The sequence below is a fragment of the Lytechinus pictus genome, chromosome 8, assembly GCF_037042905.1.
Source record: "Lytechinus pictus isolate F3 Inbred chromosome 8, Lp3.0, whole genome shotgun sequence".
Classification (NCBI taxonomy): Eukaryota; Metazoa; Echinodermata; class Echinoidea; order Temnopleuroida; family Toxopneustidae; genus Lytechinus; species Lytechinus pictus.
Window position 1 is genome coordinate 36,600,345 of NC_087252.1, and position 15,665 is coordinate 36,616,009.

General features: G+C 33.4%; 1 protein-coding gene across 6 annotated transcripts in view; it reads right to left on the reverse strand.

The window, feature by feature from the left end:
- LOC129266637 (sushi, von Willebrand factor type A, EGF and pentraxin domain-containing protein 1-like) overlaps positions 1-15,665 on the reverse strand; it is a 38,638-nt gene that overhangs the window by 11,731 nt on the left and 11,242 nt on the right. For 5 of the 6 annotated variants that reach the window (XM_064104002.1, XM_064104003.1, XM_064104004.1 and 2 more), the window contains 5 exons: positions 14,699-14,803; positions 12,086-12,295; positions 10,581-10,769; positions 5,598-5,828; positions 4,138-4,290 (listed from right to left, as the gene is read on the reverse strand). In XM_064104002.1, coding sequence (XP_063960072.1) covers positions 4,138-4,290; positions 5,598-5,828; positions 10,581-10,769; positions 12,086-12,295; positions 14,699-14,753 — 838 coding nt within the window. In that variant the 5' untranslated portion in view covers positions 14,754-14,803. The remainder of the gene's footprint in view (positions 1-4,137; positions 4,291-5,597; positions 5,829-10,580; positions 10,770-12,085; positions 12,296-14,698; positions 14,804-15,665) is intronic. The other variant, XM_064104007.1, reaches the window with a different exon arrangement.

Consider the following 15,665-nt stretch of genomic DNA (forward strand, 5'->3'; position numbering starts at 1 on the left):
AAGATTTAAAAGAATGGTTTGACAAAATATTGTATGAAAGCTTACAAGGGTTTGTAAAATATTGTAAAATAGAACATACCATGTATTCTTAACTTGTTAGAAGCAACAATAAAAAAATATACATCTGAGAGGCTACCCCCCCCCTTTCTCTTCCCAGCCAGATCAGTATAACGGATAAAATAGTACCGTTTTTAGTAATTCGCTGGTCCAGACCAGGCCCGGGTTATGTCGTTAAAAAATTGAGTTCATGAATGGCGCGTGCTAAAATAGCCCTCGCCGGGCCCGGGCTATTTTGGCGCTGCATTTATCAGCACCAAACCTGCACCATCGTAAACGTATCGTAATAGTAACGCGGCTCTTCTAACATTACTGAGCGCTTGTGATGCGGACTATTTAAGTGCAGCCCTGGTGCTGTCTAAATACTTTTCAATTCAATTCAGGAGATGAATTTATTTCACAAATTCAATTGCATACATTGCAACCAAATGGATGAAATTTTAGCGTGCTCGCAATAATTAATTCTCAAACACATTACATTTCAAGTTAGAAGACTATATACAGAAAAGCATGATACCATTATACACATACAAACATTATGAGAATAATAAATTTCATTATAAATTCTAAAAATCAGAATTGCTATTAATATTTGTTAAATATTAACAAGTTAACACATTAATTAAACAAATATTAACGGAAAACGCATAATTTGCATTAAAATTCTGAGGTAAAAAGTGAAAGTGAAAGACTTGTACAAGGTATTGCACAGACAGACATATTAGAATTAAATTAATAAATTATTGTAAATTCAAAAGCTTGGTCAAATAATGTATTGCACTATACTGAAATCTCCTCGTTTTTCACCTACGTGTTTATTTTTCAGTTATTTCTTCTACATGTATCTTCTTTAGTGCTTTTTTATCTAGCAACTCATTGGTGCTACCATTTTTTTCAAATCCAATTCAATTCAATCATGGCCTATTTCGTTTATTAAAACAATAAACAGGTGCATGTAAGGATTTGTGATATAGATGGATAATACAAAAAAATAAATAGCAAGTGTAAATTTAAATATAATAACATAGAATGAAAAACCAATGCAATATTAAAAATCGATGAATATTAGACAATTGAAAATTCAAATAGTAAAAGGATTCAAATGGAGACTAAAACAATGATAAAGATTTGAGTTGATTTCAATGCTTTAAAAATAATTCTTAGTCAGAATCTATTGAATGTGGGATTGCATTTTTTTTGATGTGTTTTGCATTTTATCTGAGCAAAGTTTAGAATACTTCTTAATGAGATTGAGACATTTTTCCTTTTTGGTAGCCAGTTATTACAGTGAGGTTTTTTTTTAAAGAGATTTACAAACTCCATACACATAATTTTGTTTTTCTTTTTAGACATTCTAATTCACATTTTGTTAGTGCATAATGGTGAATATTTAGAAAGAGTAACTCTGATTACATTGCATTTATTCGGATTTAGTTTCATATGACAAGGTACCATGTTTATTCATATAGATGACATTGTAGTACGGAAGGTGTTTTTTATTGAAGGATTTTCATCTGTAGTAAGATCGTCAACATATTTCAAGTGTGGTAAAGATTAATTGTGACACGCATCATTAAACACGATCAAGAATGATATCGGGCCTAATTTTGTGCCTTGAGGCACTCCAGCATGATTTGCAATATCCGAATATAATATGCCCTGATATTTAACAATTTGTGAACGATTTAAAAAAAAAAACTAACTATCCACTCAATTATACACTGTCAGGGTCTTACACTAAATTCAATTAATTTCGAATCAGAATATTATGGTCAAGTCTATGGAAGGCTTTTGAAAAGTCTGTGCAAACAATAATATATATTGATTTAGATTTTTCACAGTTGTCCAATACACAATGCAATAATTTTACCAAATAATGGGTAGTTGATAGTACTTGTCTGTTTCCGTATTGATGTATGTCAATAGATGTTGAAATATCTTCCAATAACCATTTGTAATAAATGATTATGCAATTTAAGCGAATTGACATGTAAGATATATAGGTCGAATTTCTTTGATATACGGTGGTTGTGACTTGGGAATGGGAACAACCTGACTTCTATTCCATTGCCAATGTACTAACCCTTGTTGAAATGACGTATTTTAATATCATTAAAATGATATTATTGACAGGATGGCTTAGTTCACATGCGAATTCACGAATTACACGAGGGGTTAAGTCATCTGTTACTCCTGCTTTACTGCATTTTATTTATTTAGCATCAGGGGCCGCAGAACGCTTTTCAAAGTGGATTGGGGGGGGGGGGGCTGACCATGCAAAAAATCACAATCATATGGTCATTTTTACGTTTTTGAACACGGTTTTGGAAAAAAGTGGGGGCTAAAGCCCTCCCCCACACATTTTTTAAAGACTCGTTATACAGTATGCACAGCGCATTGAAATATGATAATTGCGATATGACAAGCAGTTTATTAAAACAATCTGAATATCATGTTTTTATTATTACCATATCAATGTTCTCTTTTCTTTAAAAAGTAATACAATTTGGGTATGGTTTATAAAGGGTTCAGAGGAGGTTTTGCCACATGTTTTCTATTGTTTTTTAGCAATGATCTCGTCCGTATATCCTTGCTTTGTGGAACTGCTTTTTGAAATCATCACATTTCGTTAGTCAGGCACATATTTTAAATCTCACTAATGGAAGAAGCTTAGGATCGAAACATTTTATAATAATGATAAAAATGATAATATTAATTATTGTTATAATAATAAATATAACAATTATTATTATTATCATCATAATCATCATCATTATTATCACTAATATTCAGTGATAATTCTATGAAAAGGTATCTCTTTTCTACTTAAAAACTAGTCCACCCCCAAGAAAATATTGAATTGCTAAACAGGGGAAAATCAACTTGATGTGTAAAAGAAGGGAACCGGTGAGGTCACTATCTGACTGTGTATTTTGGATGCTGTTGAATTAGGTATGAAATAATTTTTTTTTTCATAATTACAATGTCGTCCGTATTGCAATAGTCTTTTGTTTTAAATCCATATTATTAAAAAAGTGGGGAAAAATGAATAGATAATCGCATATGTTTGATTATGACCCATTTTACTGGTATCACTGTTCTATGAAAATGGAGCAAAACTGTTTATTTTGTGTTATTGTACATCATAAATTGAGAGATTTTGAAGCAAAATGGATTTATGTTTTGTGTGTGGGCTTATGCAAATCTATTCTTAGTTCGGGTGAATCAAAACCCAAATCCTTAATATCATATTTACCTATACATTGCGGTTGTTTATAGGGTTCCCTTTCGTGGGGGTGATGTTTATACCCCACACAAATGGATTTATGTTTTGTGTGTGGGCTTATGCAAATCTATTCTTAGTTCGGGTGAATCAAAACCCAAATCCTTAATATCATATTTACCTATACATTGCGGTTGTTTATAGGGTTCCCTTTCGTGGGGGTGATTTTTATACCCCACACAATCTGGTGATATTTGTGTAAGGAAGAAAAAAAAAGGCCCTTAACTATTCAGGGACAACTCACGAAATTGGCATATGTATCCCTTTTCTTCTGAATTTCCACAACTCTCATCATTCCAATTCTGACGGTAATTTATTAAAAAAGTGGGAAAAAAGATAAATAGATAATCGCATATGTATGAATATCACCCGTTTTTGGGGTATCACTGTTCTATGAAAATGGAGCAAAACTGTTTATTTTGTGTTATTGTACATCATAAATTGAGAGATTTTGAAGCAAAATGGATTTATGTTTTGTGTGTGGGCTTATGCAAATCTATTCTTAGTTCGGGTGAATCAAAACCCAAATCCTTAATATCATATTTACCTATACATTGCGGTTGTTTATAGGGTTCCCTTTCGTGGGGGTGATGTTTATACTCCACACAAATGAATTTATGTTTTGTGTGTGGGCTTATGCAAATCTATTCTTAGTTCGGGTGAATCAAAACCCAAATCCTTAATATCATATTTACCTATAAATTGAGGTTGTTTATAGGGTTTATACCCCACACAATCTGGCAATATTTTGTGTAAGTAAGAACAAAAGGACCCTTAACTATTCAGGGACAACTCACTAAATTGGCATATGTATCCCTTTCCTTCTGAGTTTCCACAACTCTCATCATTCCAATTCTGACGGTAAATTAGGTCTCTCATCTCGACGCACTTCTCACTGGTGCTGCTCGGCTCCCCCTCTTTCCAAAACAGTCGCGTTATGTTCCTCCCATCTGAAAAATATGGCAGTGATGCGTTTCATATTGAGGAAATAATCTGTCATCTAAGGATGATATACGAAAAGTTGATGGGATCAAGGGGATGATGCGTTTCAATAATGAAATTAGTTGAGGTTCTGGTGATTGTGATTTTAGTCTGTCAAAAAGAAATTTTTGTTATAATAATTATTATTTTTATTAGTAGTATCACTATTATCATTATTATTACGATTGTTGTTGTTAATAGCATTATCATAATCATTGTCATCATCATCATTACTATGGACGTTGTTATTATAATGATTAGAACGTTCGCGTTCTCGATGCAATATTATACACAATTAACTGTGAAAATTTACAATTTACCACTTGTCTTATTTTAATCAGCTTAGATATCATATCATAAATATGTTACTTCATATTCTTGCCCTAGCTTGCTGATACAAGGTGTTTAATTTTAATAAAATTATCAAAACGAACCCATTTCCTCTTAAAATTCAATGTGTTGACGATGGAAGGATATCTGTATTCGGAAAACAAGTTTATTTCTCTTAGACTTATCTATTGAATAGATTTTTGAAAATATTTTGGTTTGTTTGTTTTATTTACTTTGTCAAAAAGACGGTTTTCTTTTACCCCACCATCATATCCAGCTTCAATACCCTTGGACCCAAACATGCTGAACGGATTCCGACCACTTGAAACCGTTCTCTGAGGTCTCTGTTTAATGCACACCGACTGGCAATTAGGGCTAGTCGTTCTAGACCCCCCCCCCCCTTTACAAGATCTTAATCGCGTTTTAATTATACAAATAAAAAATAATTGAGATTGAAAAATTATGGGTGCATGCTCAATATTAATTTCTTCAAATAGAAAATGAACAGTACACAATTGCTAGTTGGAGTAATCCTTTGAAAATGCATTGGTTCGTCTAAGTTCGATTTCGTAGGATCTTGATTAGTTGTTGTCCGATTTTGATGAAATTTTCAGCATTTTGCTCTGTGAATTTCCGGACCGGACCATCCCTTTAAGAAAAACATGTATTGTTTAATCCCACTTTCAAAACATAAACGTATGGTGGAATAGCTACAGCATGTACAGGGTCCCGTTTCATAAAGACTTGTCATATTAAAAAAAGGGTGCACAATTCTATAGCATATTAAAGAGTAAACCAGATTTAAGGATTTCAGTCTCCTTTAACCGGCCCCCTTTTTTGGTAAATATTTTAATATAACAAGTTTTAGGAAGCGGACTGCAGGTCTGCGACCTACACATTGCGTTGATCAGTATTGGTGTGCAAACTAAATGCGATATATATTTACCTCTTCTCCACTTCCAATGCCTTCCTTCTTGTCCACCAATCCAAAATTGCTCATTAAGCCCCGCTAAAGTTTCATTGAGGAAAGTTTGAATTTCATCATCTTTGACAAGAGCGAGGAAACCCCCTTCTCTATCGCAGTAATCCCTGGCACCAGACCATTCGCTAACTCCAGAGGATACTGCAAAGCATGTACTGCGTTCGGGGAACGAAATTTGACTATCACTGCAATTGACTGGAAAGATAGAGAGAGAGAGAGAGAGAGAGAGAGAGAGAGAGAGAGAGAGAGACAGCGAGAGAGAGTCATAAAATACGTTGACTGGTATTCTGATAATTAAACCTAGGTTTAATCCTATAATTTTAAACCGCGCTTTTATGGAATGCTGGGCTTCATAATATTTATTCCATAATTCATAACTTTTATTAATTGATTAATTTGAATTCATATTTTGGTACTTTAACAATCTTCCCTTTTCATAAAGTTTTAATGCCTTTTTTGGCAACGGAATAAGAAAACCAAAACAAAGTTGGCAACGGACACTCTATTTAAAGTGTGATCTAAGTTAACCCTGGTTTAACTATAATCTTGAAAGCACCTATTGTGTTTAGGAATGTGCGTGCATTAGAGATGTTACAGATGACAACCATTTAAAATAAGTTGAGATTTTGTCGCAGGACGGAGTGCAGACTATCAGAGCGCTCCATAAATGTAAAAGGTTAACGGGACACCAAGGAAAGAGTATACAGTATTCCATTTTAATTACTTGTTTTATCTCGAGGCAAGATGACAAACTGGGTCCTGCGACACAAAGGGTTGTGATTAATCGCACGCCTGATTTTCACGATTGGTTATACATTGTATTCAAAGCAATCAATCGTAGAAAAAAAAACATGTTCTATGATCTTTGCTCCTGATTGTCGCACTCAGAGACAGAATGATACCAGTCAGTGGATGACTGGGTAGTTTCAATGGCTTGTGTCATAAGAAAAAAGGGAGTCGTAATAGTATTGAATGAATCATGGAGAGTTCATTTCCAATAGGGGTTAGGTCCACTTACGGCCATTCTGAACAACAAAAAAAAACCTATACTGCAGTGTTTCTGAATTTAATAAACTCACCATAGCATAAAACACTAACGTGTAAATGTAAAATGACGTTTAGAAAAACAAAATCGAGTGGTCTTTATTTTTTTTGCTTTATTGTTAACGATTGTTAATTCTGTTCAAACTGAATTTTGGCACAAAAATAAACCAAAATTGCTCACTCGTTATCAACCAATGCATCATCATATGATTCATAAATGTTGAAATATAAGAAAGGTTAATAAATACGTCTGGTTCGGCTATATTTTTATATTGATTAGCAACCTATGGCTACTCATTTTACTAGCAAGGAGGTATATCGTAAGTTAGTAACATTGTTACATGCTATACGTCTCTTTCGAGTCAATGTTCAAAAGTACATGTGTGATAAATGTTTTAACGATCTCAATTTTCAATAAAGTTAAACAACTATATTCACACGAATTCATAATAAAAATAATAAGAAAAAAAAACCACGCGTGGCTATTGTTTTTTTCAAGTATAGACATGTTTTGTTGTTCTTTCCCTTTTCAAACACTTGCAGATTTATATATATATATATACATATATATATGTATATATGAAATTTGTAAGTATTTGAAAAGGGAAAAAACAACAAAACATGTCTATACTTGACAAAAAACACAAGAGCCACGCATGATTTTATTTTTTGGCCAATTGTTTCTTTTGTACCTCTGATACCTGAAGAAGGCCCAATTATGGCCGAAAGCTTGTGATTAAACTTGATGAACTGAACCCCGGCTACGACTCATTGGTTATTCTCGCTGTATCTATAGCATCCTCTCATTCAAATATAAATATATATATATACATATATGTGTATATATATATATATGTGTGCGTGTGAGGGTGTGCGTGTGTGTATTCAACAGGGATACAAGGGTAATCAATTAACCCATATGTCAACTGTCGGTAAGGGAAAAACAATTTGGCTTCATTTTTTATTTCACTAAGATCGAGTATAAACATGATAAAGATGCTTGTTTAATCATAAGATTTGAGCAAGAAATAAGCGAATGAATAGATAAATAATTAAATACTTTGACTCAAGACTTGACAATAATGACAATGTTAAACAAAACAAAGATCAGAACGCAGAATAGAAGAATACAAACATAATGAGCCTGTTGAGGTGACTTTTCTTATGTCAAATGAGATTCATGGTCAAAGTAATTGATTACGTAATAATATGTAACATGGTTGTGCTAAATATACAGTGTATATCAATAAAAAAATACACTGTAAAAGTCCTGCGAATTGAAAAAGATTCAACATGGGAATACTTTTTACACCTAATTAGGTTTGGGTCTCATGGGGGGGGGGGGGGACGAATCAACAAAAAAGGCACTTAATATGTCAAAATTGGCATTTAGATGCGAACGGATAATTTCACAATGAGATTATCATCTGCGTAAAGCAGTTGTGTTATAGAAATCAACTTGAAAAAAAACCTTTTTGAGGTAATTTCTTATTGATAAAATATTCAGTGGGTCCCGCAAAAATACGGAACCGAGATTTATTGATGATTTATCGTAACCTAATCACAAATACAACATACAAATGACCTACCATTGCCAAGCTTAGAATCTCTTCTTTCATCTGGAATTACTTAGATTATTTCTCATTCACGCATTAGTGAGCTAAAAACAATTTGAAGAGGGGATACCAAAAAGTCACTTGGCGGGATGTATCTGGGTTTCAAAAATAAAACCACATTTAAAAATGTCAATATTTGTTTTTAATATTACACCTCAATAAACAGAAAATGGTCAAGAAATATAAAAGTTCTGGTTAGTGGAAATAAGGCTTTAATTTCAATAATTTCATAAAATGTAGAGGTTTTACAGGCTAGCGTTCAGACTCACTCGACACTCCGTTTTGTTGACGATCGGCTATGCATTAAGTCGTTTGTTAACCGTGCAATTGCTTTTGTGGGAAACCGGTGAAACCACATATATTTATTGAAATTATGGAAATACATTCAATATTTTTTACTTCTTGACCACTGTGATTAGGGTATCAAATAAAAGAGCAGATATTGAAAATTTTCGGCATGTGATTTTCTTGTTGAAATTCAGATACCCCCAGCCATATGAGTTTTTGGTATCCTTTCTTCAAATTGTTTTTGCTCACTCATGCGTGAATGAGGAATAATCTAAGTAAACTTAATTTCAGATGAAAGAGGAAATTTTAGACTTTACATTGGTAGGCCATTTGTCTATATATTGTATTTATGATTAAGCTATGATAAATCATCGCTAAATCTCGGTTTCGTTTTTTGGTGGGACGCACAAAATATTTAGATTTAAACAAAAATAAAATGTTAAGTTTTGAATCTCGCTTTTTGGACAATTATCGCGCAAATTAAAGTTAATGGACATTCTTGCAAGATGTTGCGAGCACAAATCGCGAGCTCAATTGTTGGACGTTTCATGTACTAATAAGACCTGGAAATTAAACATTTATCATGATAAAGATGTGTATCCAACTAAAGAATTGACGCAAGTGCGACGCGCAAGCTGAAATTTTAATATTCTGACCAAAAAGGAAGCTAGTCAGGACTGCATTAAGTGACTAATGCATAGGATATATATTCCACCAATCGAATTATGCGAGCGCGAAGCGCGAGCTTAAAATATTTGATATTTCAACCTGAAAACTTGACATTCGAAGCACTCTTTGTAACCAACAAGAACAGAATGAGTACCTTGCTTAACAAACGTTGATGCGAGCTCGAAGCGCGAGCTGAAAATGTGTGATATTCCAACCTATAAACTTTACATTATAAGCAATTTCGATAACCAAGAAAAGAATGAGTACCTTACTAAACAATAATTGATGCGAGCGCAAAGCGAGAGAAAACAATTGTGTGATATTCTAAACCTAACATGTATTTTTTTTTTTCAAACAAGGTGTTTTATTCTGAAGAAAGAGCACATATCATTTTGAAAAAAAAGCATCTTTCCATTTTGAAAAGAAACATTTCTTTTCCTACTGGGATTTTTATTTTGGGGGAGGGGCAAGTGCCCCCTGCCCCCCCCCCCCCCTCCCTGTTACGCCGCCCCTGCTAAGCTGAAATAATAATTTTCAAACTGTGTTAAGGCGAAAACAAACTGGCCGTGCGGGACATTTCTCATATTTTGCTTTGGCATTTTCAGCCAATTGAAATAAAACAAAATGTCAAAATATAGCTGTTAAATTAGCTATATTTTGACATTTTGTATGACATTTGCCACTCAAATCAACTTTTCAATTCTAGGTCACAGAATCCTAACCTTTCTTTTGTGCGAGCTGGATTTGAGGACATAACTAAATATAAACAAAAGTTTTGTTTCAGGCATCTTGAGCAGTTTTTACCAGGTTTTCATCATTTAGGTAAATTTATATTTCATATTTCATTTAATACTCGTTTTCCCACACTTTTTCCTAGGTATAATAATCACTGCTAGGTGTAAAGAAAACATCATCACGATCATGACGATGCCCTAGGTGTGTGAGGGTGGGGGTGCTTTGTCGCTTGACAAAGTGTTTTTGGCACCGAAACATGTTGGAAGAACTATCTTCAAATCAATTTTCTTAGCTAAGGTTCATGTGCTCTTTGTGTTTAACGTCTTATTTTATCCATATAACTATTTTTGAGTTATGTGCACGTCTTTTTTTCACGAACTTTCTAAAGTAATTGAAGCTCATTCAAACGGAAAGTTATTATTATTACTTTTTTTGTGAGGGAGCAGTTATATCATCATTCGCTTAAAAGGGATCTGTACCAATGTATAAACTCGGGAAAAGGCTTCAGGATGTTACAAATATATCATTTCAAGGAATTAATTCTAAGTGATTTTTTTTATACGCATTGTATAGTCACCGAGTCATAATTGCTTACTTGAGCAGTATGGTTCCACATTGGACCAAGAACCGCTTGGAAGGCACGTGCTGGTTAGGTCTGTGTTATTTGAGTAATAATTTGCATTGCATGTATATTGGATCACGTCACCGGGTGTGTAGAAGTCCTTCTGAGTCCCGTTCTCAATATCGCCATTGGCCGGGACAGGAGGGCTGGGACACGTGATGACTGCATTCAGAAAAAAAAAATGATTAAAAGGGACAGGTCTACTAAGAAAAAAAAACAAACAATTGAAGTAAAATCGAATATTGATAAGTAATATTTTAGATTTGTACAAAATATTGAAGCTATTGATCAAAAGATTCAAAAATTGACATATGTATGGAGAACAATTATATACAGTTGAGATTGTCGTAGTCAAATGTTAAGTTTACCTTAATCTAAACTGATTCGAATTATATAGGAGACAAAAGCCAAAAAAACTAATAATGCTGCAAAAAGTTAAATCTAAATCGGAAGTGGAATGACACAAATTCTGATATTTTGAAATATTGTATCTTTGACTGTTTTTTGGTTTGCCCATAATGCACATCATAAATGAATGAGTCGGTGACATCCCTCACTCTTTATTTTATTTTGCATTCCATCAATCAAATTTCCAGGGACCAAAACGCCCTTCAATTAGGAATGAAAACACTTTTTTTTCCTTGTCAAATTTACTTCAGCATCCTCACCAAAAAAACCATTCCCAGGAATGATTTGTCGTTATGAAGCATAAACAATCAAAACCATTAAACATAAAGAAAAACACTGAAACAGAAGAAAGGTGATTTTAATGGATATTAAGTCATAACGTTTTCAAAACAAAGGTTTCAAAATTAGTTCTGATGTAATTGCAGCCCGCGTTTGGCTTGTATCATATGTAATCAATTGCTATTAACAAAAAACTATTGATAACTTAAAACTATGCTTATTTTGGGAAGAGAGTTTCCAAAGACCCAGGAAATCCCCTTTCATTGTAATTCATATACGGCTGCGAAGTTCCATTAGCCAATTAACTTTTGATTTTCCAATCAAAAAGGGCTACGCGAAGACCAAAGCGGGGAGGGGGGTTAAAAGGATATTTTTCCGGGGGAAAAATCTAAACACTGGTAAAGACCATTATCTCTGCAAATGAATTGCCCCTCAGCTTGTGCTATACATCAATTTAAAGCTTGAGAAACAGTTCATATGGGTTATTAAAACATTATAATATGATAATATTCTGTCTGCTTATGATGTGACCCCAATCACAAATAAGTGTCCACGGAACTTAACAATAAATATACACTTTCAAACATTTATGTGTGTTTTAATCGTAATGATTTTGCACATTCCATTTCAGTATTGTAGATCTATCAGGACCTTGTATCGACCATGGGAACTATGATTTTATATGCTTTATATACATGTATATATCCTGGAAGCAATGCGTTGCGTTTATTATTCTTGCCAAATGAAAGTTAATAGTTTCTATAAAACAATAATGAAAACAAAATAGTTACATGTGCAATTAGGTTCGTCACCCAGCCACTCCCCATCTTCTGCGCAAACCCAAACGACGGCGTCAGCATCACCACCCATTGCAAATCCATCATTGCACATCCATGTTATGTAAGAATTGGCAGGGTAGGAGTCTACATCGTTGAGGCCGGGGCTGGAGGTACAGTTTGAACAGGTAGCGTTCGGCGAAAGGCATTCTGAATTCACACCAGCTAAGGCAAATACATAAAATGAGGATGTGAGCATGATCACGATAGTAATTGAAAACAAAATGTCTAAGCAAGACTTGAGTCAGCAAAAACTGTAAACATTACACTGCAAAAACTATGGTGTTGATTTAACATCAGCACGGAATCTATATTATATCCACACCAGGAAAGTATTAAACAACACCAGATAAGTGTTTGTTTTTTTATTCATTCATTTATTTATTCATTTTTCCAACAAAATTTACAATGCAATAATTACAATAAGGAAAATATAAATGACATAAACATTCAAATAAACAAAATATAACGAATATACACCTGATATACAATATACAACACCAATTAGTATTAAAGCAGCATCGGTTTGATTCCAAGCTGGTGTTGTTTCAATACTTCTCTGGTGTGGGCATATATAGATTCCGGGCTGGTGTTAGATCAACACCGGAGTTTTTGCAGTGTACCATGATTTATCACATAAGTTCAAACAAAGATGTGTATTTTAATGGTACGCTTTGATAGTAGAACGTACTTGATCATGATTTTAATATAATTTGTATATTAGTCGTAATTTGTTATTAATACTCCATGGCGTAGCCTATTCCTTGCATTAAAGATAAATACCTTTTGTGGTAACGATGGCAAAATTAGTTCGAAAAGCATCTAACGATATTACCGCCAAATTGTTTGTATGTATAAATAAAAAAAAATATGTGCCAAATGGCTCTGGAAGAAAATACGTAATTGCTGAGTAATGGTCAAAATAATTCAAGTCAAACTTTATTTTCGCAAATACGATAAAATACAAAGAAACATCAATTATTGCGATTAGATAATAAAATAAATTGTGTGGCTTTCCATGAAGTTTATGAGAAACATGTAAAGGCTGTTTCTCCAGAACATAGTAAAAACACAACAATATTAATAAAAACAATCTCAAATCATTATATTAAAGTCAATGCAGGAAAAAAGGAAATAAAGAGTACACAAAATACGAGTTGAAGGGGGTGGGGTAAATACCGTACGAGTAATGCATTGATATCAACTGTGAAACTTAATAATCATTTACTATAAATTTCCATACTGTTTTCTAAATGAAGATATAAATTATGAAATGGTTATTATTTGGAGAATCTCATTCAATTGTTTGGGACCCACATAACTCAATTAATTAAATTCTGTGACTAGACTTGATAGACCATAAATAAAATTAATTGGAAGAACGGGTATTATAATTATGTACTTGATTATTGTATTGGAACAGGTCTGAAAAAGGAGTTCATGCTTATTAATATCGTATATGTTAAGTAAGGATATTTTCTTAAATAAAGGTGCGGATGTTGCTAGGTAATGGGAATTGGTAATTATTCTTAAACATTTCTTTTGAATTTTGAATATTGAGTCTAATTCATATAAGGTTACATTGGTAGTCCAGACAATATTGCAATATCTTAAATTAGATAAGGGAAAATTATGGAATGGTATAGAGTTATCAGATTTAATATGAAGCAAACACTGCTTAAGTTTGTAAATCAAATTGGTATTCCTACTTATCTTATGTAAAACATTGATCATATGGTACTTAAAACTCAAAAGATTATCCAATATGACACCTACACAGTTAATGAAATCACTTAATTCGATATGTTTATTGTCGATATAAATATGAATATGGGCGTTGTTAATTAGATTATTATTATAAGATTCGTCAGTAATATGGGTTCGTGTTAAAGATTTATTTCTTTTTCATTTTTTTTAATAGATGCATCTAGTTTTATTGATACTTGATTTTAACCAGTCGGATAAATGATTTTCTTTTCACTGACAAGTTGTGAAGATGGCTATTTGTTCTTAACATCAAACAGATCCATACAGTAGATGCACATATTCGCCGAATTTCACTTTTGTATGACATGTTACACAATTATTTATATTATTACAAATTAACTTTTCTTAAAGAACCTCCTTTGTTAACATCGTTTTCTAGACCCAAAAACGTCAGTTTGAAAAATAAAACGGTAACCACGTAGTTTGTACAAGAGCAGTAAAGATCATTGTGTGTGACAAAGCTTTCGAGGAATTATGTTAAATGAAACCAAAACCCAAGAAGAAAAGCAATTTTATTGGAAAGAGTAAAATGAGAGGAACAATTAAAAAAAACGTTTCATCAAATTGGTTATGAAATAAGCAAATTATGGATATTATTATTATTATAACCATCATCGTCATCATCATGCTAGAATCATTAATGCTGCTATTTTCATCGTTTTCAATAATTTGTGTGGTTATTGTTCATTATTGTTTTTATCAATACTATCATTTCTGCTATTATCAATTATCTTCATCCTACACACATAATCAATAGTATATATTAAAGTACTGTGATACAAATGAGTATGGCATACGTACCGAAGGTAAGTGCGCCGGCAACAATCAAAAGAAGGAGCTGTATGCATCTATCCATATTTCCAATCTACGAATGACCTTGGGAGCTGGCATTATTCAATATATGAGCTGGTCAACAAGGAAACAAACTGGGTGTGTTATTAGTATCATAAAAACTATTAATAGCATTGTAAACTTACAAATTATTAAATATCTCGATAAATCAAAGGACTTTGCTCTTCGCGCAACCTTTTAGGCTAAAAGCATCAATACCACGCAAACTTCTGCTCGCGATCATCGTTTTAATGCATGACCAAGGAGAGAGAGAGAGAGAGGAAACGATATATATGTATATATATACACACACACACACACACACACACACACATATATATATATATATATATATATATATATATATATATATATATATACATATATATAAAGAGAGATAGGGGGTGTGTGTGTGTGTGTGAGAGAGAGAGGATAGACAAAGAGAGGCAGGGGCAGTGATTCTGGGAGGCCAGGGTGTACAGTGCCACCATTGTTTATAGCACTGAAAAAAGTGCCCTTTTATGCAAGAAAAATGCCTCTCGGGAACGTGTACTGCGCCCCTTACACCTGAAAACGACTCGTTTTGTGTCTGAGCAAGTTCCCCCATTGCCTTTTTGTTAGTGCCCTGTCAGTCTCGTATCAGTTCCCCCTTTTACCCCAAAAAAGGCCGCTGACGAACATGATCTGTACCCCTAAGAAGGACCCGTTTTATGTGTTAACGAGTGCCCCTATGAAATAAGACAACAATATTCCCATTTTCGTTATCTCTTATGAAGAAAAACAAAAATTGTACGAATAGTCCTATGTGCCTTACGTTTCATGAGTCATGTGAGTGGGGTAGATAAACAGTGGCGTAGAGATGAGGGGGGCTCTCCCTCCAAAAAAATCACAACCAAGAAAAAAAGAGAAAAGGAAAGAGAGAAGGGTGAAATATGGT